The 25,379-nt window shown below is 32.8% G+C and overlaps 1 protein-coding gene across 1 annotated transcript in view; it reads left to right on the plus strand.

Annotated features, from left to right (window-relative positions):
* LOC114333649 (follistatin-related protein 5-like) overlaps positions 1-25,379 on the plus strand; it is a 523,352-nt gene that overhangs the window by 417,989 nt on the left and 79,984 nt on the right. The window contains exons 5-7 of the mRNA XM_050651204.1: positions 11,483-11,679; positions 11,926-12,063; positions 20,194-20,328. Coding sequence (XP_050507161.1) covers positions 11,483-11,679; positions 11,926-12,063; positions 20,194-20,328 — 470 coding nt within the window. The remainder of the gene's footprint in view (positions 1-11,482; positions 11,680-11,925; positions 12,064-20,193; positions 20,329-25,379) is intronic.

Raw genomic sequence — 25,379 nt, forward strand, 5'->3', positions numbered from 1 at the left:
GTTTTCTGACAACAGTAAAAACTTTAAATTGGATACTTGAATTAAATAAATTACATACATTCTTCTTTTTGTCTCAATTACGGGATTACGTTTCAATTATTTTAATTAAAAAATGTTTTTTTACACACCTTGTATAAATAATTATGTTAATGTTTATATTAGTAAATAGAGAATTGAATACCCTTTCAAATGAGCTAACACATGACCCCTATTCTCATTTAAAATAATCATCGATTACGTCATCACTCGCAGATGGATGACGTCACTAGTATGATATATATGCCAAAAAATCGGAATTTAAAAATAAAAATCGACCGGTTTCGGGATTTTTCCTTAAAGTCGCCGGTTCACGAAATAATAAATTTATGTTACTTTATGGACGCGCTGTATAAAGCAATTTACCTTAGAAATACAGGTCGTTTTCACGAGACAACCAGACGACGACTGAGTGAGGTATATTTTTTCGCATGTAATAGCAGCCAACGATTTCTATTATCGAGCCAGCTGTTAAATATTTTGTTATTTTTGGGATTTTAAATTTAAAACCCTCGCCTGACAAGGTCTTATGGTGTTCAGAATCGCCTGTCATTGTAGACATGTCTTCTAAATGACTTACTCAAACACATACTTAAATTTAAACTTTACAGGAGAAAGTTTTTTCCCCTTAACCCTCCGTTAGTCGCTATCGGTGTCACACACCGACGACAGAATTATTCATTCGGGATTTACAAAATAACTGGTTTTTTCTATCGCCACTTTCTGCACCTCTTCCTATCAACTAGCCTCGTGTTAGTATACATTCTTACCTACTTGGGTACAATTGTGCGAGTTTTATAGCTATTTTCGGTGCAAGACTCCGTAGCGACTAACGGTGTGGTTATTACTTTATTGTATATAAAGTAATAACTTTATTGGCATAACTTGCAGTTCAGGTAAAGATTTAGCATCTTATTATTGCATTTTATCGGTAAGTTTTGGTCAAATCTTATTTATAGATGTCCTTTGAAGCCGAACAAAAACGTTTGTTGGAATTATGGGAAATGGTTCCTAGCGAATATGTTTATATTATAAATAACAATATGTATATTGTTATACTAGGGATTTTCATTTTATATATGTTGTTTTTCAATAAAACATTTTCAAAAATATTTTTCAGTCATTCCTATACACAATATAAAATATTTGTATGAATTTTATAGCAATAACTATTTTTTTTAAATTGCCGGTCTCTGACACAGTAGCGACTCTTGATGCTCCGTTTATCCTAGCGACTAACGGAGGGTTAACTATGCACTTTTCGATTCACCTGGTAGATACACGTGCACCGCTGATGCCTGCCAGGTCATAGTTTTTAGCCTTGGTGTGTTATGAATTATCACTATACAAATTTCTAGCCTTACAGGAAGACCGTTACTCGGAGGGTTCACTAGCTCTTAGACTATTACAACAATTAAATTTTTTCCGGGTCGGTAGGCAGAAACAACCAACCGGAGTTAAGAGACTTGGCAGGTTACGAAGTGGTCAGACAATTTAATTACTAAGGCTCCGTTATTACTAACAGTTTAGGATGCGAAGGCGAGATCCGTGGGCGCATCATAATGGCCAGATCGGCAACAGCCAAACTCACAAAAATATGGAAGAATACTGACATTACAAAAAACACAAAATTACGCCTTGTCCGAGCGTTAATATTTTCTATCGTCACCTACGCTTCAGAGACTTGGACCATCAAAAAGCAGATTCAAAACGTATAATGGCATTTGAAATGTGGTCTACCGGAGAATGTTGCGCATACCATGGACCGCACATCGCACAAATAATTCAATATTAGCCGAACTTAACATAAAAACTAGACTCAGCACAACTATCAACCAAAATATACTGAGATATTTTGGACATATAACTAGAAGAAGAGAAGGCATGGAACGAATGATAGTTGAAGGCAACGTACAGGGCAGAAGATCCAGAGGAAGATCACCATTACGATGGTCGGACCAAATAAAGGACATGACCGGTTACTCATTCTCCGAAACAAAACAACACGCACAGGAGAAAGAGAACTGGACAAAAATAGTCAAACGACTTACATGACGCCACTACATCCTTACGAAGGAGAACAGACACTCAACGAAAAAGGTACGTAATATCAATAAAAATGTTAATTCAGACAACAAACGCGATACTTAAAATTTGTCCAATTCTTGGTTTTATTGAGACAACAAAACGATGTTCATCAATTCATTATTTTCATTCGTTGAGCCAATGTATTAAGTTTATTGAATGGATGAACATTCATTATGTATACCATAATATCACTTTATTGGTATTACGAACTCTGTTCACTGAGTCAACGAACACTATTTATTGATATTACGAACTCTGTTCACTGAGTCAACAAACACTATTTATTGAAACAACAACGTCGTTAATTGACCGACGAAGACTATTCGTTGTGTCAATAACAGTGTTATTTCTCCTAACGTACTTCGTTTATTTCTACAATTATTTCCGTTTATTGTTACAATTAATTTCGTTCATTCCCACAATAAATACGGTTTTTCTTACAAACAATTCTATTCATTCTTACAATCAGTTTCGTTCATTCCTACTATGAACGTATTTTATATTAATAATTACTGAATGCAATAGCCCAATGTACGATATTAATTGATTAATAATAATTTTTTAAATCCCTCTTTTTTGTCCTTAACCTAATGGACTTTATACTGTGTGATTTCTCATATGATTTCACTTATACAGTGCACTGGAATAAGTGTTACACTCCCCCCACCCCCTTATTAACTTATTTATTTTTAGTACATAAACAAAACGCTCGGACAGCTCGATATTTAAAATAATCAAAGTATATTATAACATCAATGTTTCGAACTTTACACGATCCCTCTTCAGGTGACAGGCGCGGCGTAACTTTGATTTTTTTTAATGGGAAAGTACGTCAAGTGACAGCTCATTTAAAAGCGTTTGAAATAGTGATTCCAAAAATGTATAACACTTTAATCCTTTTTGAGAGCGCAGGTGCAAAATTTCGATCGAATTCTTTTTAAACGCATTAATTTTTTTTGGAATCCTGAGAAAACCAATAAGTATTTTTGAAAAATTTAAACGCAGAATAAAATATTACATTATTACCGAGGGCAGAAAGTCCCTTAGAATACACAAAAAGTTTCTGTTGAATGGTATACCTATTTGAAATTAAAAATCATTCTAAATTTTTTCTTTTTCACCCCTGTGACTCATTAAAATAATCGTTATAGAAATTCTCAGGGACTTCAGACCCTCTATAATACTGTAATATTTTATTTTGCGTTTAAATTTTCAAAAATAATAATTAGTTTTCTCAAGATTCGAAAAAAATGAATACATTTAAAAAGAATTCGACCGAAATTTCACGATATTCACGAAAATTCACACACTAAAACTTCCTTCTACTACGGACTACACTTGGAAACGAAATGCAATAATTATTATTCGGCACTTCGGTAACACAGAGAAGCTAGGGGTATCACGATAAGGAAAAGCCGTTACATTTCAAATGGTCAAGCAAAACATTTATTGTCTCAAAAATTACGATTATTGTCACAATGAACGCATTGATTGTGGGAATTAAAGGCAGTAGTAGATTGATTAATGCATTCGTTGTCACAACAATCAGTGTACATCTATTCAATAATCATATATTACTCTATATTAACAACATTTGTACATTGTTTTAATGAAATCTGTACGTTGTCACGATAAACCAAGGTAATTGCTTGTCATCTACGAAATCAAGAACGTGAGTTGCTGCCACAATTAACAGTATTTATTAAATATACGAAACTAAGTTATTGGCTGAATAAATTGAGTGTTATTGATTAATGTACTTTAGTTATTCTCACAATTATTATTCAATCATTGTGACAATAACTAAATACATTCGTCAATGTCTAAAAGTTCGTTGAAACAACAAATTAAATTGTTGTGACAACGAAATACTATTCAGTAATCACTGTTAATCAATATTACGAACTAAATTTTTTTTGGGTGGATAGAGGAGGAGGAGGCTTAAAAATGAACTACAACAATGATTTACTCAGGTAATAAATAATTTTTGGTGAAAATTTAGACAACATTTTTGTACCATATTCATCTTGTGACTATCCCCGTAAAACAATGTTTTATATAAATTTTTAAATTCCATAATTTCCCAGGTCTCGTGTTCCTGTTCTACATAGTTTCTCCCCTTCCCCTTCGTGTTTCCAACAGCTCCATTCGCGTGGTATATCCCCGTCATCCCGCTCTTGTAAATAAAATAAATGAATGCATCGTGGGTTAACGTTGGCAGCTCTAAATCTGCGAAAATACGAAACAAAATCCTTTTGCAGATGCAAAGCAAAAGGGAGTAGGGGCATGTTATTATTTTAAAATTTGCCGCCCGGCCATTTACTACCCCATTTAGCGCGGTTACCTTACTTTATGCCGTTAATGTTATGTAAATTTGGTTTGGAAAACGGAGAGATACAATCTTTTTTTTTTGTTTATATGCCTAAGGTCACTATATTTTTCGGGAAAAAGTTCGGCGAACTTTGTTTTGTAAATTTAGTGGAGTCACTGGAGATGGATATCAGCTATTACCTCCGATTTCGTTGAACCTCCATCGATTTGGATGAAAATTGGGGAGTGGTTAGAGGATATCTCAAGGAACAAAGGTGACATGGTGCCAACTTGTGCTTTTACCATGGGGGTGGATGCCACCCCTTCTCGGGGGTGAAAAATATTTTATTAAAAATAACACCATAATTCGATAGAGGGACTAACTCTAAGCAAAATTTGTTATATAAAGTTATTGAAATTAATTATAACTTTTTGAGTTATTAAAGATTAGAGATTTTAATTTTTCCTGAGAAAAATGCACGTTTTTAACCGATTTTTTATCAATAATTTAAAACCTATAAGTTTTTACAAAAAAGTTATTATTACCAAAATTGAAGATAATAAAAAATGAAATAAATTCCTTACTAGAAAAACCTTTTAGTGTTAACTAAAAGTGAGTTATAGGTAATTGAATGTATATTTCTCTCGGCGACTACCCAAATCTAAGTATTAAAGCTTAAATAACAGGAAAATTATGCATTTTATAACACAAACTTATTAAACATTTGTCAAAGTATTTAAAAATATCTATCAGATGAGCCCACGAACAAGTTGATAGCATTAAAATTTATGCTACAGAAATTTTTCAAAATTTATCTTTTAAAAATTTTTCCAAAAAATGTTATTGTTATTTTTTAATAACTCCGTTAATTTTGAGACATGAGATTCGCCTAAAAACTATTTGAAAGCTGAAACTAAGGGCTTTTAAACCACGTTAAATTTAATTTTCTAAACTGCTTACTTTTTTAAAAATAAAAGGTTAAATTTCCCGGTTACATGGTTCTCGCAGGCAAAATTTAAGCTTTAAACGTTTCTATCTCGGTTATTTTGTACCCTACAGAAATAGTAAGACAAATAAAATATTTGATACAGAAAAAACTAAAATTTTATAATATATATTTTTTTTCGTATATTGAGTATTTTTGGAGTTATTATTAAAAGAAAATGAAAATTACGATAATCTGAAAAATTCTGATTTTTTTAAATTACATCTTTTTTTCAAAAATATGCATTCTAAACCGGTCAAAAATGTTGAAATCATTACTTATGCTATTATAAAGAAACTGTTGTAAGAATTTCTATAAATTTTAATTTTTGTGGAAATGACGATGTTTTATTTTTAACTTTTTCCAAAAAAAATCCAGAGTTCTCTTATTTTCATCATAACTTGCTTAATTTTGATGCTATTAACGTCTTATGGAGCTCATTTGATAGGTATTCCAAATTACTTTGACAAGTGTTTAGCAGGTATATTTTATAAAATGCATCGTTTTCCCGTTATTTAAGGTTGAATACTTAGATTTGCCTACTCGTCAAAAAAATATACTTTCAATTACCCATAACTTACTTTGAATTAACATTAGTGTAGTTCTTTAAATGAGAAGTGTATTCAACTTTTTATTATCTTTAATTTTGGTAATAATATATTTTTTGTAGAAGCTTACAGTTTTTAAGTTAAAACATCTTTAAAACATGCATTTTTTACGAAAAAATAAAATCTTTGATCTTTAATAACTCAAAAAGTATTGGTTTATATTAATAACTTTATATAACAAATTTTGCTTAAAATTTTCCCCTTTATCGATTTATGGTATTATTTTTAATGAAATAATTTTCACCCCCGAGAAGGGGTGGCATCCACCCCCAGGGTAAAAGCGCAAGTTGGCATCATGTCACCTTTGTTTCTTCAGGTATCCTCTAACTACTCACCAATTTTCATAAAAATCGATGAAGGTTCAACGAAATCGGAGGTGAAAACCTTCATTGACTCCACTAATTATGCATTTATTGAAGAAAAATAGACAAATCTGAACGTTAAATAGTGAATAAATAAATAAAAATAGTTTCAATAAATTCATACTTTGCAAAAGGTTATGGGCCTAGACACCATAGTTTGTAACGGCTAGCTCTTTCAGGACGACACACTCAGTAAAACACAGGTTAAAAACAAAGTAAACATATTTAAGATATTTATATACAGTTCAAAATAAATAAAATAAAATATAATTATATCAAAAATGTATAAACATTCTCAATTTCTTTGCAACACGAAAATGCAGCAGCTGCATAATCATCATCAATGGTGCTACAGCCCTATGAAAGAGCCTCGACCTTCCCAAGTCTATTACGCCAGTCAGTCCTATCCATTGCCAACCGTTGCCAGTTTGCTGCGCCTATTTTTCTCCCATCCTCATCTACACCATCTTTCCATCTAAGTTTTGGCCTACCCCTATTTCTACTTCCCACAGGTTGTGACATAAGGATTCTTCTAGGAGGGTTGTTATGCTGTGATATTGCTAGATGTCCTGCATATCTTAGTCGTCCTATTCTTATAAGAGATACTACGTCTTTTCCACCAAATATATGTTTATATCTGTGGTATACCTCGTAGTTGTACCTCCTCCTCCAAATACCATTTTCACAGATGCCACCGAATATGCCTCTCAGGATCCTTCGTTCAAATATAAGCAGAAGGTTTTCATCTGCCTTGGAGATGGTCCATGTCTCCGATCCATATGTCAACACTGGTTGTATAAGGGTTTTGTATATGGTTATTTTTGTTTTTTGGCTTAAGTTTCTGCTTCTCATATGTCTACTCAGTCCAAAATAGCATTTGTTCGCTAGGATTATCCTTCGCTTGATTTCTTCTGTCATGACGTTTTCCTTGGTGATCAGGGAGCCTAAGTATGTGAATTTGTCCACCACTTCAAAGGTAGAGTTATCAACAGAGAATTGGTGACCGATGTTTATGGCTCTATTGTTGGGTGTTGATGCCACCATCTTAGTTTTCTCCTCGTTTACTGTCAGGCCCATATTTTTTGAGGCATTTGAGAAGGTGGTATACATTTCTTCTAGTTTGCGTGTTGTGCGGGCAACTAGGTCCACGTCATCGGCATATGCCAAAATTTGGGATGATTTATTAAAAATATTTCCTCTGTTGTCTATTCGGGCATCTCTAACCGCCTTTTCCAGAGCTATGTTGAAGAGGAGACACGCCAGCGCATCTCCCTGTCGCAGCCCAATATTCGTTTCAAACGCCTGTGATTGTTCGCCCTGTATTTCGACTTTGCAAACGACTTTACGCATTGTAGCCTTAACCAATCTTATCAGTTTGTCAGGGATGTGGAATTCATCCATGGCTTCACACAATTTATTTCTTAGGACACTATCATAGGCCGATTTAAAATCTACGAAAAGATGGTATGTGTCGATATTGAATTCATTGGTTTTTTCCAGTATTTGTCTTAGCACAAAGATCTGTTCTGTTGTTGATCGACCAGGCCTAAAACCACTTTGATATTCTCCAAGAAGCTCCTCTGAATATGCACTTAGGCGACCATATAAGATGCTCGAAAATATTTTGTAAGCTGTATTAAGGAGGGTTATTCCCCTATAGTTTCTACATTCCAATTGATCACCCTTTTTGTGTAGCGGGCAAACGATTCCAAGACACCACTCTTCCGGGATTTGTTCCTCATTCCAGGCTCTTAGTATTATTTTATATATTTGATTAGTCAGGGTAGCACCTCCATATTTAATAAGTTCCGCGGATATACCATCACTTCCTGGAGATTTATTATTTCTTAGGTGTTTTATTACGTCCCGTACTTCTTGAATTGATGGATTCTCTAATGGTGTATTGTTGGTTGCTCTTGGGTTCGGTTGATTTGGATCTTCTACTTCGATGGTAAGTAGTTCTTTATAGTGTTCCACCCACCCTTTCAATATTTCTTCTTTTGTATTGAGTATGTGCCCCTCCTTATCCTTACATAGTCTTAGCCTTGGTTTGAATTCCTTTCTTGCATTATTCAGAGTTTTATAGAATTTTCTTGTTTGATTTTCATGTTTTAATGCCTCAAGTTCTTCTAGTATTTTATTTTCTTAAGTTCTCTTTTTTCTTCTATGAATGCACTTCTCTTCTCTTCTAAGGTCTTTATATTTTTGTTGTTTTTCTCGGATTTTCCTGTGTTGCATCTGTTTATATGCATCGTTCTTTCTTCTTGTAATGTCTTCACACTCAGCATCGAACCAGTCATTGCGTGATGGTGGTTTCTCTGGCCCTAGAATATTATTTGCTGCGTCTTTAATATTATTTTTACACATTTCCCATTGTTCGCTGATTGTTAGATTCTCATTAATTATGCAGTTAGTTTCGATATAGTTTTGAAACCTTTCTACCGTTTGCGGATTTTTGAGGGGTTCAATATTAAGGCGCGTTGTTTTGGTACTTCTCTCCTTCTTCGCGTTTGAGATTCTAGCTCGAATTCTTGTGCCAACTAGAAAGTGATCTGAATCAATATTGGCGCCTCGATAGGTCCGGACATCCATCAAGTTTGAGAAATGTCTAGCATCTATGAGCATATGATCAATTTGGTTGTTCGTTAATCCATCGGGCGAGGTCCAAGTTCCCATATGATCCTGCATAATACTATAATCAAATCGGAGAGTGCAGGAAGAGTCTATACCGGTTTCGGGGGTTGTTTCCCCCTCATCAGTAGTCCCATATCCTCCTCTCTCAGATTTTTTCCACGTACCACACTTTGGGCCTTTTCGAATTGCAAAGAAAGAAATGTTACGGATGAACTAGGGCCATCTACCGAAAAAGAAAGTAAGTTATCAATCGAAGTAGCACAGAAAACGACAATAAATACCGTTCCCCTACCACCAGATTGACAACAGGTGGAATACTTTCTTCGGTTACAACCTCCCGAGATTTTCAAAATTTATAAATCATACAGGATGCAGAGGAAATTAAGATGAGAGAATTTTAAATAATTCACAACTCATCTGCTCAGCATGGTAAAAGCTCCAACAAGAAAGATTCCTTAATACTCAAACAAAAGAGTAAATCAATTAAAAATATATAAACATTCTCAATTCCTTTGCAACACGAAAATGCAGCAGCTGCATAATACTATGGTCAAATCCGAGAGTGCAGGAAGAGTCTATACCGGTTTCGGCGGTTGTTTCCCCCTCATCAGTAGTCCCATATTTTCCTCTCTCAGTTTCTTCCACGTACCACACTGACCACGCTGAACAGATGGGTTGTGAATTATTTAAAATTCTCTCATCTTAATTTCCTCGGCATCCTGTATGATTTATAATTTTGAAAATTTCAGGAGGTGTAACCATAGCAAGTATTCCACCTGTTGTCAATCTGGTGGTATGGGAACGATATTTATTGTCGTTTTCTGTGCTACTTCGATTGATAACTTACTTTATAATTATATCTTCTGCAAAGGAAAAATAACATTATACTTATTACTGTTATCGAAACATAATAGTAATATTAAAACGACACAATACACAACACAATATATACAATAACAACCTCGCTACATGGAATCAACCTATCTACACAATCAGACTCGGAGACATCGCATTTCAATTCAATACGTTAACATTGAACAGCGACACACAGTCACCCGTCCATCGTTACTACCGCTCACTGCGGTAACGGTTCCGGTGGAACGCCACGTCAATACTGCGGCGCTTATCTAGGCAGAGTACCACCTCAACCCGGTGCATTTCTGCCATTGAGCTATTCCTAATTCAATACGTTAAGAATAACTGATCCTATGATTCTCCTCCTCGTCTTAAATACGATCTCCGTGCCACTTCTCCTTCGGTTTCGTCTAGTGGGGTATGAAGAGGGGATGCGCCAACACGGATACTCCTTCGATCTTCTACGGTCGACCGGCCCCGATCGCCAGCTGTGGCATCATATCATTACAAGTTTTGTAGATAAAATAGTTGTCCAGTGAAAAAAAATAGGAAAAAGTTTTTATTAAGAAAATATCTCCTAACTCCAGGTAGTCCTGTCGCCAGGTGGGGTACATCGGCCTCCTTAATTCAGATGGACTTCCAAAATTTTTTTATGTATTTTGACCCGTAAAACACGAATTTTTTGGGTAACAGTTGATCCGGATGTCGATAAGATTGTTATAAACAAAGAACTTGAGGAATTACAATTAATTTTTAGCAATGAAAGTAATCAAAACCTATAGAATTTGACTTGAACTTTCAAATGCGGTAAGCAGAATTGCTATTTTATTTTTCAATCAAAAGTTATTCGGGTTCAAAAATTGCAATTTTTCGATTTCTTGAAAGTTCAACTGCGTTTATGTCGAAAACTATGCATCCTACTAAAAAACTTGTAAAAACATTTTTTGCTTAGAATGACCCAAAAAAATACAAAAAATGTTTTGTTTTGCGAAAAATCGCTGTTATGTGATTCCCCAAGTTCTTTGTTTATAACAATCTTATCGACATCCGGATCGACTGTTACCCAAAAAATTCGTGTTCTACGGGTCAAGATACATAAAAAAAACTTGGGTAAGTCCATCTGAATTAAGGGGGCCGTTGTACCCCCACTGGCGACAGGACTAATGGCTTAAAAAGAAAAATCGAGAAATTGTATCTTACCTAACAAACACAACTGATATCAGATTATAACGAATCTTAAAATTTGAGAAGCATTTGCAAGAAACAAGCAAAAATAAGTTATACAGCATATACTTAAAATATTGACGGAAACTTTAATGAGATCCTCAGCAATTTTGGTGATACATTAATGATGAAGCTAAAAACATAGATCTACCACGACTATAACTACTGGAATATGAAAGTCAAAAGCATCAGATGATAAATCCATAGCAGAATAATTATTACTAATAGTCTGAGAATTGCTTGTTTTTTGTGTGTATGTCCAGCTGTATTCTATATATTTTTATGTTCAAATTACCTTTTGTGATCCAATATATGATTTTAAAAATTCTACATGTTTGTCCTATATTAAATTTTAACTGAATGAAATTTTCTATTTCAGCAGAAGAACGATCTCTGGTCACAGAATCTCCGATATATTTTGAAGAAGTCACAACAACATCAACAACAACAACTACTTCGATAAGTTTGAATGAAAACGCTCAAGACTTAAATGCGCAACGTCCAGATTCAAACGATTTGCCTGAAACATTCAAGAATGATAATGACACGGTGGATTCCAATGTGCCATCAGTAGCAGTAAGTAGTTTATATATAGATAAACAGCATCTATCTACCAACTATTCACCCTTCTCTTTGTTCATCTTAGTTCTCATCTACATAAGTTAATATTACAAAGTATATGAAATTATTTTTAAAATTGTAAGGGTAACATTTAGTCTTTCTGAAGGGTTGAATCTTGAGGGATGAACATATTTACTAAAAGTAACTCAATGAAAAATTTTACAAAAATTTACCTTTTTACTATTTTATTATTTTTTTCAGCATACTGACAATTATCTTCCCGAAAACTCAACGGAAGATTCGGACTACCTGGACAATGATATCAATGAAGATTATGACAAGAATGATTTGTATTCCGACAAAAAAGACTGTACAATGCAGGAATATGAAGTACTTAAGGTAAGAGAAGTAAAAAATGTACTTAATACTAAATACACTGCTTTATAAAAATAAGGAATATGTGTAAAATTATTTATTATATAAAATATACAGGGTGTCGAGAAACGCTACTGACAAACGAAGACAAGAGATTGCTCAGACAATTTTAAAACAATTTAACCCAATTCACTTAGTCCGAAAATGCTTCCTAGGGAGCTAGAGCTATTTGAAGATGGCGTCTTATAATTAGTTTTTCTTAAATACCTCCAGAACGCTTCTATTTAGAAAAACGAAAACTGGTACACATAATTATCTTCCAGAGATAAATCGATTCCATCTATTGCGAATTTCTAGTACCGGTCATAGGCGTCCGTTTTGGGTAGGGCAACGGGTATTTTATAGCATAACTTTTTATATAGTTTTTAAGCATTTTTGACTCTGAATTATTAATCTGTAAGGTATTCTAGTACTAAAAGGTAATCTTGCTCTAAGTCGATAGGATATACCGTTTTCTAGAAAAATCGATTTAAACATTTTTTTTTAATTATTTAGAAAAACGAAAACGGGTATGTGTATTTATATTCCAAAGGTGAATCGATTTCATAATGCGTACATTTTGGGTAGGTCAACGGATATTTTATCGCATACTTTTTTGTCTTTAATTTTTAAGCACTTTTGACACTAGATTATTAAATTATGAGGTATTGTAGTACTAAAAGTTATTCTTAAAATAACTACAAAAGTAGTTATTTTCTAACTACGCTCGAGTAACTACAAAAATCCCCGCTTGGGCTCCCCTACCATAATGTTAATGTGTTTGCAAAGTGTATTTTTATCATTAGATTGTTTATACCGGAAAACTGTGAGCTTTACTGAAAATGAACTTTAAACGTCCAAAGTTAAATTTAAATTATTTACTTTTTGCTCATATTTTCTTTGTCGATAACTTTTTACCACCTCTATTTTCTTATATTAAAAATATTACACAACAAGTACCATAAAGTCAAATATCGCAAATATCCCACACACCCCATTTTTATTTTTATCCCGTCTTTTCACATTTACCTTCTGCACAATTTCCACACTCAGCTATTCAAAAAATAAAAAAATCCATTTTTACGATTAGTAATGCTACAGACACGATTTTTCAAATGAATTTATGGATCGGCGCTTTCATAAGTTCCCAGCTATGTCGGCGATTTTGATAAAACCAGGTAAACTTTTGTTTCTGTATTTTATTTGGAATTTATTTTGAAAGTTCTAAAAGCATACAGTTTTTTAAAATTAACTCTTGAATTAACCCCGAGTTGAGAACAATTTTCTCTGAAGTGTACATCACAAAAATAATTTGTATATGATTTAAGAGGCACATGTAGATATGTTTTGTAAAAATTACGTCGACAGTTGTATCAGTTAATCAAATTTAAAAATTGTTTGATGTTCTAATGCTGTTCAAACTTTTCATGAAAAGGATTAAAAATAATAATAAAGCATTGTATTTGTTTGCTTTTTTCCTGATTACGTTCTTTCGAATGTTGACAAGGTTAATACCACATACATATACAAAATTAAAATTCATTTACAAAATAATACACCAGTGGTAGTTCACGAGTGTGAAAAGAGGTGAAGCAAATCTTTGGGGCGTTCAAGTATTACGTAACGCGATTTTTGAAGATTTTTGACCCCCCCCCTCCCCCTATGTAACGCACCGTAATGGGGCGTTCACGTATTACGTAACACAATTTTTGAAGATTTTTGATCCCCCCTCCCCTTAACCTGCGTTACGTAATACTTAAACGGCCCTTATCTAATAAACCTAAACCTAGCCTTACGTCACATTAGCCATTCTAACGTAACTAATTCATATCTTACTTTCAAATTTTCTCATCTCTCTTTGTGACTTACCCAATTATAACCCTCATCCATTTTCCATCGTCATTATCATCCATCTTTCTCATCCGTATTTTAGAAGCTCGTTGGTTATTCCGTCTGGTCCTGGTGACTTTCTATTTTTGAGTGAATTTATGGGTATCTCTACTTCCTGAAAACTGATTTCTATTTCGTGTCTTAATTCAGGGAGGTTATTGTTTTGATTATTATATTCCTTCAATTCTGCCATTTCTTTACGTTGGTTTCTTATGAATCTCCATATATCTGTTTTTGTGTTCCGTAGAAGTGGCTTTCCTTCCTTTTTGTAAACTGTTCCCAATGTTCATTTTTTGTTATTCTTACCAATTGCTTTGTTTCATTTCGTATTCTTCTATAGGTGTCTCTGTATTCTGGAGTGTTTGATGTTTTATACTTCATGTAGGCCTCTCGGTTCTCTTTACATTTCTCTTTTATTTCTTCTCTAAACCATGGTGTATTGTTGTTGTTTCTTTTGTTCGGTATGACTTTGTGTTTTCTTAGAGCTTCTGTTGCTGCCTCTTCAATGTTATACAGCCAACCCAGGGAACTACCCCTTTTTTAATTAAAATTTAATGTACCACAAAACATCCACCATCTTCCATCCATCTCTTCAATCAAAGCATGGCTGTTGCCTACAACACCATGGCCCATGGCCCATGGGCAAGTCCTCCTCCTCTATCTGTTATCCTTCGTAAGGATGTAGTGGCGTCATGTAATTCGTTTGACTATTTCTATCCAATCCAAGTATGTTAAACTTAATTTTGAAAAGACCTAACCTCCTCGACATCTTGGCGGTTATACACTATTTTTAACACAATTTATTTAATAATAATCTTTTTTGAAAACGATGTCCGGAGTGGAATTCAAAACGTCAATTTTTTTAGATAAAAATGTCATTACTATCAACTATGGCAATCAACCTATAGAAAGACAATATTTAACTTAGACGTACGACAAGAAAACAGTTTCAGCACCTTATTAACACCAAAATATTTCAAATATGACGAAAACACGAATCAAAAATCGCGAGAATTGGCAAATTATTATACAGGGTGATTGATTAATGGGGTAAAGCTCAATAGATCCGCTATAGTAATAGATAACAATAAAAGTTAATAACAAAAATTTTAGCCACCTTTGAGCTTCATATTACAAAATTAGTTAGAATGTTACAGGGTGTTCGATAACACAGTGGCAGACCAAACTTATGTTTTTTTAAATAGAACACCCTATATTTTATTTTAAATTCGAAATCCAGTTAACTTCTCCATCACAAAAACATAAAGGTTTGTTATGTTATACAGGGTATTTACAAAGTTATAACCAATTTTATATGAACATCGCAACAAGTTCAACTCCCTGTATAAATAAAAATAATCAAAACAGCACTGGTTTGTTATTGTCAAAATTTTCAAGAATGATTGATATTGCTAATTTTCTTTATATCAAATACAGGGTGAGTCAAAACGCAAATACATTATTTTCTCAGTAATTTTAAATGGAACACCCTGTATTTTATATCACTATTGAATAGTACCATTACTGTACTTTAATTTTTGGATAACATTACCTATGTCTAAATTTATTAGTTTTGGAGATATTTTCATTTTTCAATGGACCAGTAGCGTGGCCACCCAAATCACCAGAATTTAATAAACTAGACTGATTTTTTTGGGGTTACGTTAATAATGAAGTTTATAAAATACCTCCAAAAACAAGGGATGAGATGAAAAATAGAATACAAAGTGTATTTCGATGTGTTAATTTACAAATGCTTCGTAAAGTAAGTAGCTCATTCAATGATCGTTTTTAGGCGTGCATAAATGTGTTAGGAGGCAATATTTTATTAAAAGTAGTTTCTACTTTTTTCAAACATGTTTTTTTGCAAAATGTATTAACGAAAAATTATATTTTGTTCTTTATTTGTTACATTGTTACATTTACATACAGAAGTAGTGTTTAATTGTCTTCATAAAATGTTGTATTTTTTTGTTTTTGTTTTTTTTTTTGTAAAATTTATTACTAATTTTCTTTGTTTATTTGTTGCATTTAAATAAAAAAGGAGTTTTTAATTGTTTCAAAAATGTTGCATGTTGGGGTTGTGTTTTTTTTTGTAAAATATATTACTAATAAATTATTTTTATTTCTTTATTTGCTACATTGTTACATTGATTACCGGATTGATAATCAGTAATCGTCAATTGTCAATTCAGTCATGGCTTACTTAAAATTTAGATAAATTTAAACACCTAAAATAATTTGCTCTGAAAAATGAAATTATCTCGAAAACTAATAAATTTGGACATAGGGAATGCTATATAAAAATTAAAGCACGGTATTGTTACTTTTTAATAATGATTTAGGGTGTTCCATTTAACATTATTCAGAAAATAATGTACTTGCGTTTTGAATCAACCTGTATTTGATATAAAGAAAATTAGCAATGTCAATAATTCTTGAAAATTTTAACAATAAATAAAAAAATATGGCATGAATAAACCATTGCTATTGTGCTTATTTTTATTTATACAGGGAGTTGAACTTGTTACGATTTTCATACAAAATTGATTAAGACATTGCAAATACCCTCTATAACATAACAAACCTTTATATTTTTGTGACGAAGAAGTTAACAGGATTTTGAATATAAAATAAAATATAGGGTGTTCCATTTAAAAAAACATAAGTTTGGTCTGCCACTGTGTTATCGAACACCCTGTAACATTCTAACTAATTTTGTAATGTGAAGCTCAAAGGTGGCTAAAATTTTTGTTATAAACTTTTATTGCTATCTATTACTATGGCGGAGCTATTGAGCTTTACCCCACTAATCAATCACCCTGTAGTAGGGGAGGCAAGGATGCTAAATTTGTAGTTACTAAAGCGTTATGGGACCTATTAGAATATGAAGATAAGTTCTAAAATCAAAAAAGAAATTTTTAATTTTCAAATTTTCAATTTTCCATTTCCAAAAATCTTTTTTTCCGATTATAGTGCAATCTATCCATAATTCGAAATTTTTTTTTATTTATTTATTGTTTATACATATGACCTGGCCTCTAGTGACTAATCCAGGTCGTTTTTTCTTGATGGGATTACAGATATTTTTTTATATTTTTACATTTTTTACTAAACTACTTACTCTATTTTTACAATTTATTAATTAATTTGCCATAATCTATTAATTACATTTAACAAATATATTTAACAAATTTAAATAAACAATATACATTTGTTAAAATATTTTTGGTACTATCAACTCCCTTCTAAGTTATAAAGACAGTCCCTCCATTTTCAGAAGAGAGTAGGTAGTCTTTTTTTTATTTAATGAAATATTTATTAAATTATTATTTTTATTTATTTATTTTATAATGAATTATTATTATTATAATTGTAAATATCTATTGTTGTATTTATATTTTATTTTATTTATTTTAACTTTATCTTACTCAACTTTTTTATTTTAACAATTCGAAAAATGTCTCGAATAAAAGTTACTTATTTTTACGTATGGAATCCAGATCTGCAATAAAAAATTGGGACTCCTATTTAAGATTTTAAAGTACCGACGTGTTTGGCGTCGTTCGATAGATTTTTAAAAAATATTGAACACTTATTTTTCATTTTTTCGATCTGATGTTCATGTCGCGAAATATTCACTTTTTGTGAAACATTGTGACTCGCCCATTTCCTTAGCCCCGCTAAAATGGTCAGATTTTTTAAATATACACTGTTCCTGAACTTACTTTGTCTTGGTATTTTCGACTCATTTCTACTTGAAATCTGACGATTTTGAGTTTTTTTAAGAATATGTTTTTTACGGACTGCCCTCATGCACGCCCTCGTATTAAGAGGTCATTTATGGTAGGGGTACATTTACAGAGTACTAGGTTTCTCCACATGTGATTTTCTGACCCCCTCTAGAAACTGCAACAATCCCAGCTTGGGCTCCCCTACCATTAAATTAGTGTTCCAATGTGACCAACTTTTTCAATATCTTATTTTTTATCATTTATGTAAAAAGAAGAAGCAACTGTATAAAAATGTTTTCTATATAGTCGAGGAAATGAAGCTGAAAAAATGGCAAAACCTCGCAATTTTTTCGTCCAGCATCGATTTGTACAAAAATTTGGAATTAGGCTCATTTCACCCTCTAGTTCATTTTCTATATTAAGCCGTTGTACGCTTTTGGTTTTTTAAGGGTGAAAACTACCCCTAATTGTAAAAAATTATAAAATAACATTTTAAACTTTAATATTGTCAATATTTGGTTCTTATTAGTTACATAATGATTGTTTTATGCTTTAAGATATACTCATATATATCATAATATTTCAAACCCTTAAAACCACCCTTGTTGGAGCTATATATAAAAAATTTTCTTATCCTAAAAGAATAATTTCGGCTTGCATCGATTTACATAAAAATTTGGGATTAGGATCATGTCACCCTGTACTTCATATTCTATATCATGCTTAAGGGCGTTGATTATTTTTAGGGGTGTAAACTACCCCTTATTGTCAAAAATATATAAAAACATTGTAAACTTTAATGTGGGTAAAATTTGGTTTTGATTAGTTAAATAATGATTGTTTTATACTTTAGGATATAATATCATATTATTTCAACCCTGAAAAACCACCCTTAATAACATTACAGTTTTTATAAGTAGATATTTTAATAGATCTATACAGAAAAAAAAGTAGAATTAAAGAATTACAAAAACATTTATTTACGAATTTACACAAAAATACGAATTTACAAATATGTACAAATACAAATACAAATAGTTTTTTAGTCATCTTCCAGTATACGAACCGGTTTTGTGGTATTATACATACATTGAAAATTATCCATAAGCGGACTATCCGAATTTTTCTAAAAAAAATTCGTTTTATAAGCATAGCTCCTTCATTTTTGGCGGTAAAAAGTTTATTCAAAAATGACTTTGTAGGATTTTTGGTGAGTTATAAGACTGTGTAAACTTAATTCCGTGAGATCCCTTAGTTTTTAGTTAGGGTGGGTTTAAAGGGCTCTAATAAGGGGGTGTTTTGCTCGTAAATAGAGATTTTAAACAGCTATATCTCACTAATTGTTCACTGTAATGAAAATTTATGCACAAAGGAATTTGAGTTATTAACAAAGCCACAATTTAGTAGTCTACCATTTTTTCGTATCTCCAGTATTTTCGGAGATATTTTGAAGTAAAAGGTGAAAAATGAGAAATTCCAAAAAAACTATTTTCTTTAAACTCCAATTTTTCTAAAATTAGGCCTTCTAAATAGGTCAAACATCTTGGGTGTATTTACAATACAAATATAAAGGGAACTACAGAAAGGTGAAGACCAATTTTTAATAGGAAGGTAGTCAGGGGGTTGTTTTCACTGATTTTTTAATAGAGAAAAGCAGGTACCGACCTTTTTCTGATCATAAGTCACCTAATTTTTAGGCTAGAAACTTTTTATTATTATTTTTTGAGAGGCCTAACTGTATACTTGAAAAAAAACTGATTTAAGTTTTCCTCGAAAAATGCAAAGTTTTTCCGTTATTTTACTTTGAATATTTCAAATTAAGCATGAGAAAAAAAGCTAATTTTAACATGCTGTATCTCAGTTTGTATTGGTCTTAAAGATATTACAGAAAAATAATTTGGTTTGTGTTACTAAAAGGAACAATTTTGATATCTACAGTTTTCTTGATTAAATGCATATTTTTCGAGGTATTCTCAAAAAACCCTCTAAAAACGTCGATTATTTCATCGAAAAACTGTTATTTTCAAGAGCGAATAACTCGAAAAATATTAGTTTTACGAAGAAAATGCAAAAAACATTTTTTTCTCAGAATAACTGTTTACATCGATTTGCATAGTTAAAATGTAATAAAAAATTCTCCCACCGAGATGGGGTGGCAACCACCCCCAAGGTTTTAGCGTACAGCGGCATGATATAGAAAATGATCCTTGGACTATTCCCTACCATTTGTAAAAATTTCAAGTAAATCCATGCTGGACGAAAAAATTGCGAGCCAAAATGCTTCATTTCCTCGACTAATATGATTTTTTTCCATTTTAGTTATTTCGCGTTAAATTACAAAAACATAAAACGTCTTACCTTATTTTTAGAGCAGTGTATCATCAATCTTTTTAAGTAAACAGGTCCTCACGAATACTTGTTTATATAAATGAAATTATCTATTTAAATGTAGTTAAAGCGACGAAATTTAACTAACCAAATATTTTTCCAGGACAATTTGTTACTCTACAATCACGCTAGGTTGATGTCCCAGAACAATCATAGCAAGGACTACTTGGTCTCCATTATGTTTTCTCATTACGACAGAAACAACAATGGCAACTTGGAAGCCACCGAGCTGAATGAGGTAAGGTCTAAGAATATAATGTAGGAGGATATGGGAGTCCTTTAAAGGGAATTTATTAGCTCGGTACCGAGGACATAATTCGGGAATTGCTCTCGTGGATTGTTTTATTATTTCGGATGACGTTGCTTGATTTACTTCGGAAAGTGTCGGTGGAGAGGGCTAAATTAGGTTTTAAAGGTGCTAGACTCTAAGGGATTTAAATATTCATACAGCGATTCTCCATAATTTATATTTAAACATTTATACAAATGAATTAACACAGATAATAATTATGTTGTACAGACAATAGCTAAATCAAGTTTATTTAAATGCTTACCAATATTACTGTTATTTCAATCAGGGCCACCGTAAGGGCTGCTGGCGCCTATGTGCAAAAAAGGATTTTGGCGCCCTTTAGGCATTTTGGTTCATGTTTATTTATTTATTTTTTAGAAGGTAGATCGATAGGTAGGTTCTTGAAATAAAGCAAAAAACTGAAGTTTAGAAGTCATAATAAGTTTTAATGAGTTTTCCCAGAAAAGTGCTTAATTTTTTTGGTTATTTCACATTGAAATATTCGATTTGGAATTTGGCCTAATAAGAAAGTTTTTCTCATGAGCTCCAATTTTTCTTTTACTAGGTCTACAGACTTCATGAATACACCATTTTTTTCGTTTTTTTTATAAGCTACATTTTTGATAACAATATTTTTAGATAAAATACTTAGTTTTTGAATTATTTACGAAAAACCGTCTAAAAACGTGTTTTTTTTTTGTTGAAAAATAAACATTTTCACTCGCAAATGACTAGGTCTGGATCTCGCATATGAAAAAAAAGTTTATTAATAGCAAGCTGAAAATTTATTAATACCTTAAGGGTGTCTAGTCGGAGAAACTTTGATATATGGGAACACTGTAACAGGGAAAGTTTTAATTGTGGAACAGGTTAAAAATTTGGAACGGTCAGACCACGAAAACGGCACATGTATTTTGTCCGACAAAACAGACTTAAACTCTCCGAACAGAGATTAAACTCTCATGCAAAAATCAGACTGCTATTTATCACCAAATGGGCGTTTTAATGAGTGAAACATGTAGAATATGTCAAATGACAGGAATTATGACAGGTGATAAATAGCAGTCTGATTTTTGCATGAAAGTTTAATCTCTGTTCGGATAGTTTAAGTCTATTCTGTCGGACAAAATAAATATGCCGTATTCGTGGTCTGACCGTTCCAATTTTTTAACCTGTTCCACAATTAAAACTGCCCCTGTTCCAGTGTTCACACATATCAAAGTTTATTCAACTAGACACCCTTAAGCTATTAACAAATTTTCAGCTTGCTATTAATCAACTTTTTTTCATACGCGGGATCCAGACCTATCAAAAAGTATTGATTCAGTTACATAGCTCTATAAAACAAAAGTTACTTAGAATTAGCCAGTTTATCCATTTCTGGACTTATTTTAAACCTATATTTTTTCACCACCGAGAAGGGGTAATATTCACCCCCCAAGCAAAAGCAACCAACGACACAAGTCCAATTTGAAGGGAGGGTAAGGGTTGAACCTACATTAAAATTTTCGTGTAATTCGTTGGTCACCCTGAAAATTACACGATATCGCCGTATTGCACGTCCATTTACTGGGCTATAGGTACAATGTAAAAATAAAAAATAGCTGTTGTAGTAGCGATATTTTCTGAGACTTTGCTGTTGCAAATTCATCAATTACATCTCTAACATTTATACCGTCAAAAATTTCTTGTTCAATTGCTAATATTGCTAGACCAGGCAATCGTTTTTGAAGCATTGTCCAAATGATTTTTAACTTTTAAAAAGATCGCTCGTCAGCAGCTAAAGATACAGGTAATGTCAAAAGAATTCTTAGTGAAATAATTACGTTTAGAAGGTTGAAGATTAAATTGTGTTCAAATATACATTGTCAAATACTTAAGGGGTAATCAGTATCATCAGGTAATGAAAATAACTTTTTAATTTCATTAAACAAATCATTGGAGTCTATACCTATCCTTATTATCCTGATCTGTCAGTTATTTTTCAAGAACAAAACAACGTTTTAAAAGATCGCTGTCACTTAATTTAAATATATTTCGTGTGTATTTAGTATTTATACCTAGGTAATCGTATTTAATTTCTCAATTTTTGTTTTAAAATTAATTTTTATTTTTTTTTGCAAATTATTTTAAAATTTTTGATGCCTGGGTTTTGGCGCCCCTAAAGGATGACGACTGTATGCATTGCACACTTTGCACATATGGTAGCGGGGGCCCTGATTTTAATCACACATAGGTAGTCGTCACATAGACCGGTTTCACATGCGGTTTATCGAACAAGTTTTAATCTATCTTTCACGGATACACGTTACTGAATACGTCTTAAACTAGCTCAAAAAGAGAAAGCGTTTGTTGTCTACGATAACCGGTAGGTAAGAGAGAGCCTAAAAAGCGTTCACTACAAGAGGCTGTATCAGAAAGATTCGCGGTACTTATTAGAAAGTACAAAAGAAATTATAAAACACATTGAAATAGCAAGGTCTGGTTTCATGAACATACGTAAAATGCTCTGCAACCCCAAGCTATCAGTCACAATAAGATTGAGAACACTGAAGTGTTATGTGTGGTCTCTATCATTATATGGCTATGAGACCTGAACATTAAAACAGTATGACGTCAACAAACCTAATTCATTCGAAATGTGGATGTACCGCCGAATGTTAAGAATAAGCTGTATCAGGCACTACGAATGAAGAAGTACTGGAAATAAGGAACACACGTCCTCACCTATCAATACAATTCAAATTAGAAAGATATCTCTCTCTCTCTCTCTCTCTCTCTCTCTCTCTTGTCGTTTCCCCATTACTGAGGATCGTGATTTCTTCCAATATTCCTAACAATGTTTCTCCATTAGTCTCTATCTTCAGCTGCTCTAAGAGCTTCGCAGAATGAGTTTCCAGCTGAATTCTTTATTTGGTCGGACCATCTAGTTGGTGATCGTCCTCTTGATCTTCTCCCCGGAACGTTTCCAGAAACAATTAATCTCTCCAAACTGTCGTCACCTCTGCAAACCACGTGACCAAAGAATTGCAGTATTCGTTGCAGACATATTGTGGACAGCCTTTTTTTAATCTTGAGTTGGTTTAGAATGGAAAGGTTTATCCTATGAGCTGTCCGAGGTATGCGCAGCATTCTTCTCCATCACCACATCTCAAAGGCATCAATTTTTTGGCGCTCGCATGCGCGAAGAGTCCAAGTCTCTGCTCAGTGTAGAAATATTGAGAATACAAGGGCATTCACCAGTCTCATCTTGATATTTTGAGAGATAGATCTGTCTTTCCAAACTTTAGTTAGGCGACTTATCGAATTTTTTGCCATACCAATACGTCTCCCAACTTCTGCTTCACAGTTACCATCGTTAGTTATACTAGACCCGAGATAGACAAAGGTGTTTATTATCTGGTATTCTTGTAACATGTTAGTCAGTTGAATAGTGTCGAATCTGCCAACGACCATTATTTTTGTCTTAGCTTTATTGATTTTTATACCTAGAACTCTATTGCTTTAGTAGTCAACGCTTCGCAGGAGATCAATCATTTCTTGCTCATTTTCTGCTATAAGTGTGGTGTCATCAGCAAATCTTAAATTGGAGATTTCCCTACCAGCTATTGTTACTCCAACGGCACATCCTTCTAAAACCATCCTCATGACATGTTAAATAAGTCAGGTGACAACACGCATCCTTGTCTTACACCTCTCTCGGTCGTAGTGTACCAAAGATATTTATACACTAGTCCAAAATTACAATTTTAAGAATAATATAAAAAATAGCAAATTGGCAAAGATCAAGTGAATATATTTATTATTAAGAAGAATTAGTTAAATTAAAGACAAACTACCGAATATATTATATTTTGTAGATTTTGTGCGTTGCTTGCTTGTAGGACGTTATCACCAGCATACCTGATATTGTCTATGCTGATTCTGTTACTCTGGATTCTACCTCGGACCTTGTCCAATGCTTCTGTGAATATAGACTGCGAACATAGATTAAATAATAGCGGCGATAAGACGTAACCCTGTGGCACTCCTCGTCGGATTCGTATATCTTCGGATGTTGTGTGCCCTATTTCAGTTGTTGCTGTTTGGCGTCAATATAGCTCTGAGATACTTCGCAAGTCTTGTTCGTAAATTCCAGTTGCGCTCAGAATTTCGATCAATTTTTGATAGTTGACACATGCAAACGTTTTTCGATAATCAATAAAATATGTATACACATCTACATGCATGTCTCTGCATCGTGGTGTTAGGACATTCAAGGTAAAAGGAGCTTCTCGTGGTCCCAATCCATTTCGAAATCCGAATTGAGTGTCACTCATATCCAACTCACACTAAGAAAAACTTTAAGGTCATGAGATATCAAGCTTAATAAAAAAGTTTTCTTCTTTTCTTCTCTTTTTTTCTTCACTTAAACCATGCGGTTTTCTTTGTTAATATGTTAGTGTTCTTTCCTTTCCTCTCTCCCAAGAGATTTTGTTGCTGCTTCAATAATTATATTATTTTTGTATTCTTTCTAGCTTTCTTCGTTTTTATCATTTTATCGTTTTCTAATATTTCATTTTAAACAATCTTATGTATACAGGGTTACAAGAAAGTCTGGCAACACGTTATTTTCTCAGAAACCGCTAGAACGATTTTTATAGATTTTGGTGAGTAGGGGTCTTTTAATGCGGCCGATATTAAAGTGGTAATTACATTGTTGTCAAATCTTCCGTTTTTCTGGAAATCTAATTTTCTTATTCTTTCTCTATTCTAACGTTCTTATTTCAAATGGAACACCCTGTATATTTTTTAAGTTTTGGAAGCCTTAAGGGATACTGATTATTTTTCATATAATATTTTCTATACCTAAATGCCATAATTTCGGAGTTATTGCTACATTTATTAAAAAAAATTAAACAATTTATAAAAATCAATTTTTTCGGCCCAGTTAGACATTATTTTAGGTTTTTTTTGTATCATTGGGAACAAAAAAGTCTTTTGTCATTTTTCTCTAA

Source organism: Diabrotica virgifera, chromosome 5, assembly GCF_917563875.1.
Source record: "Diabrotica virgifera virgifera chromosome 5, PGI_DIABVI_V3a".
Lineage (NCBI taxonomy): Eukaryota > Metazoa > Arthropoda > Insecta > Coleoptera > Chrysomelidae > Diabrotica > Diabrotica virgifera.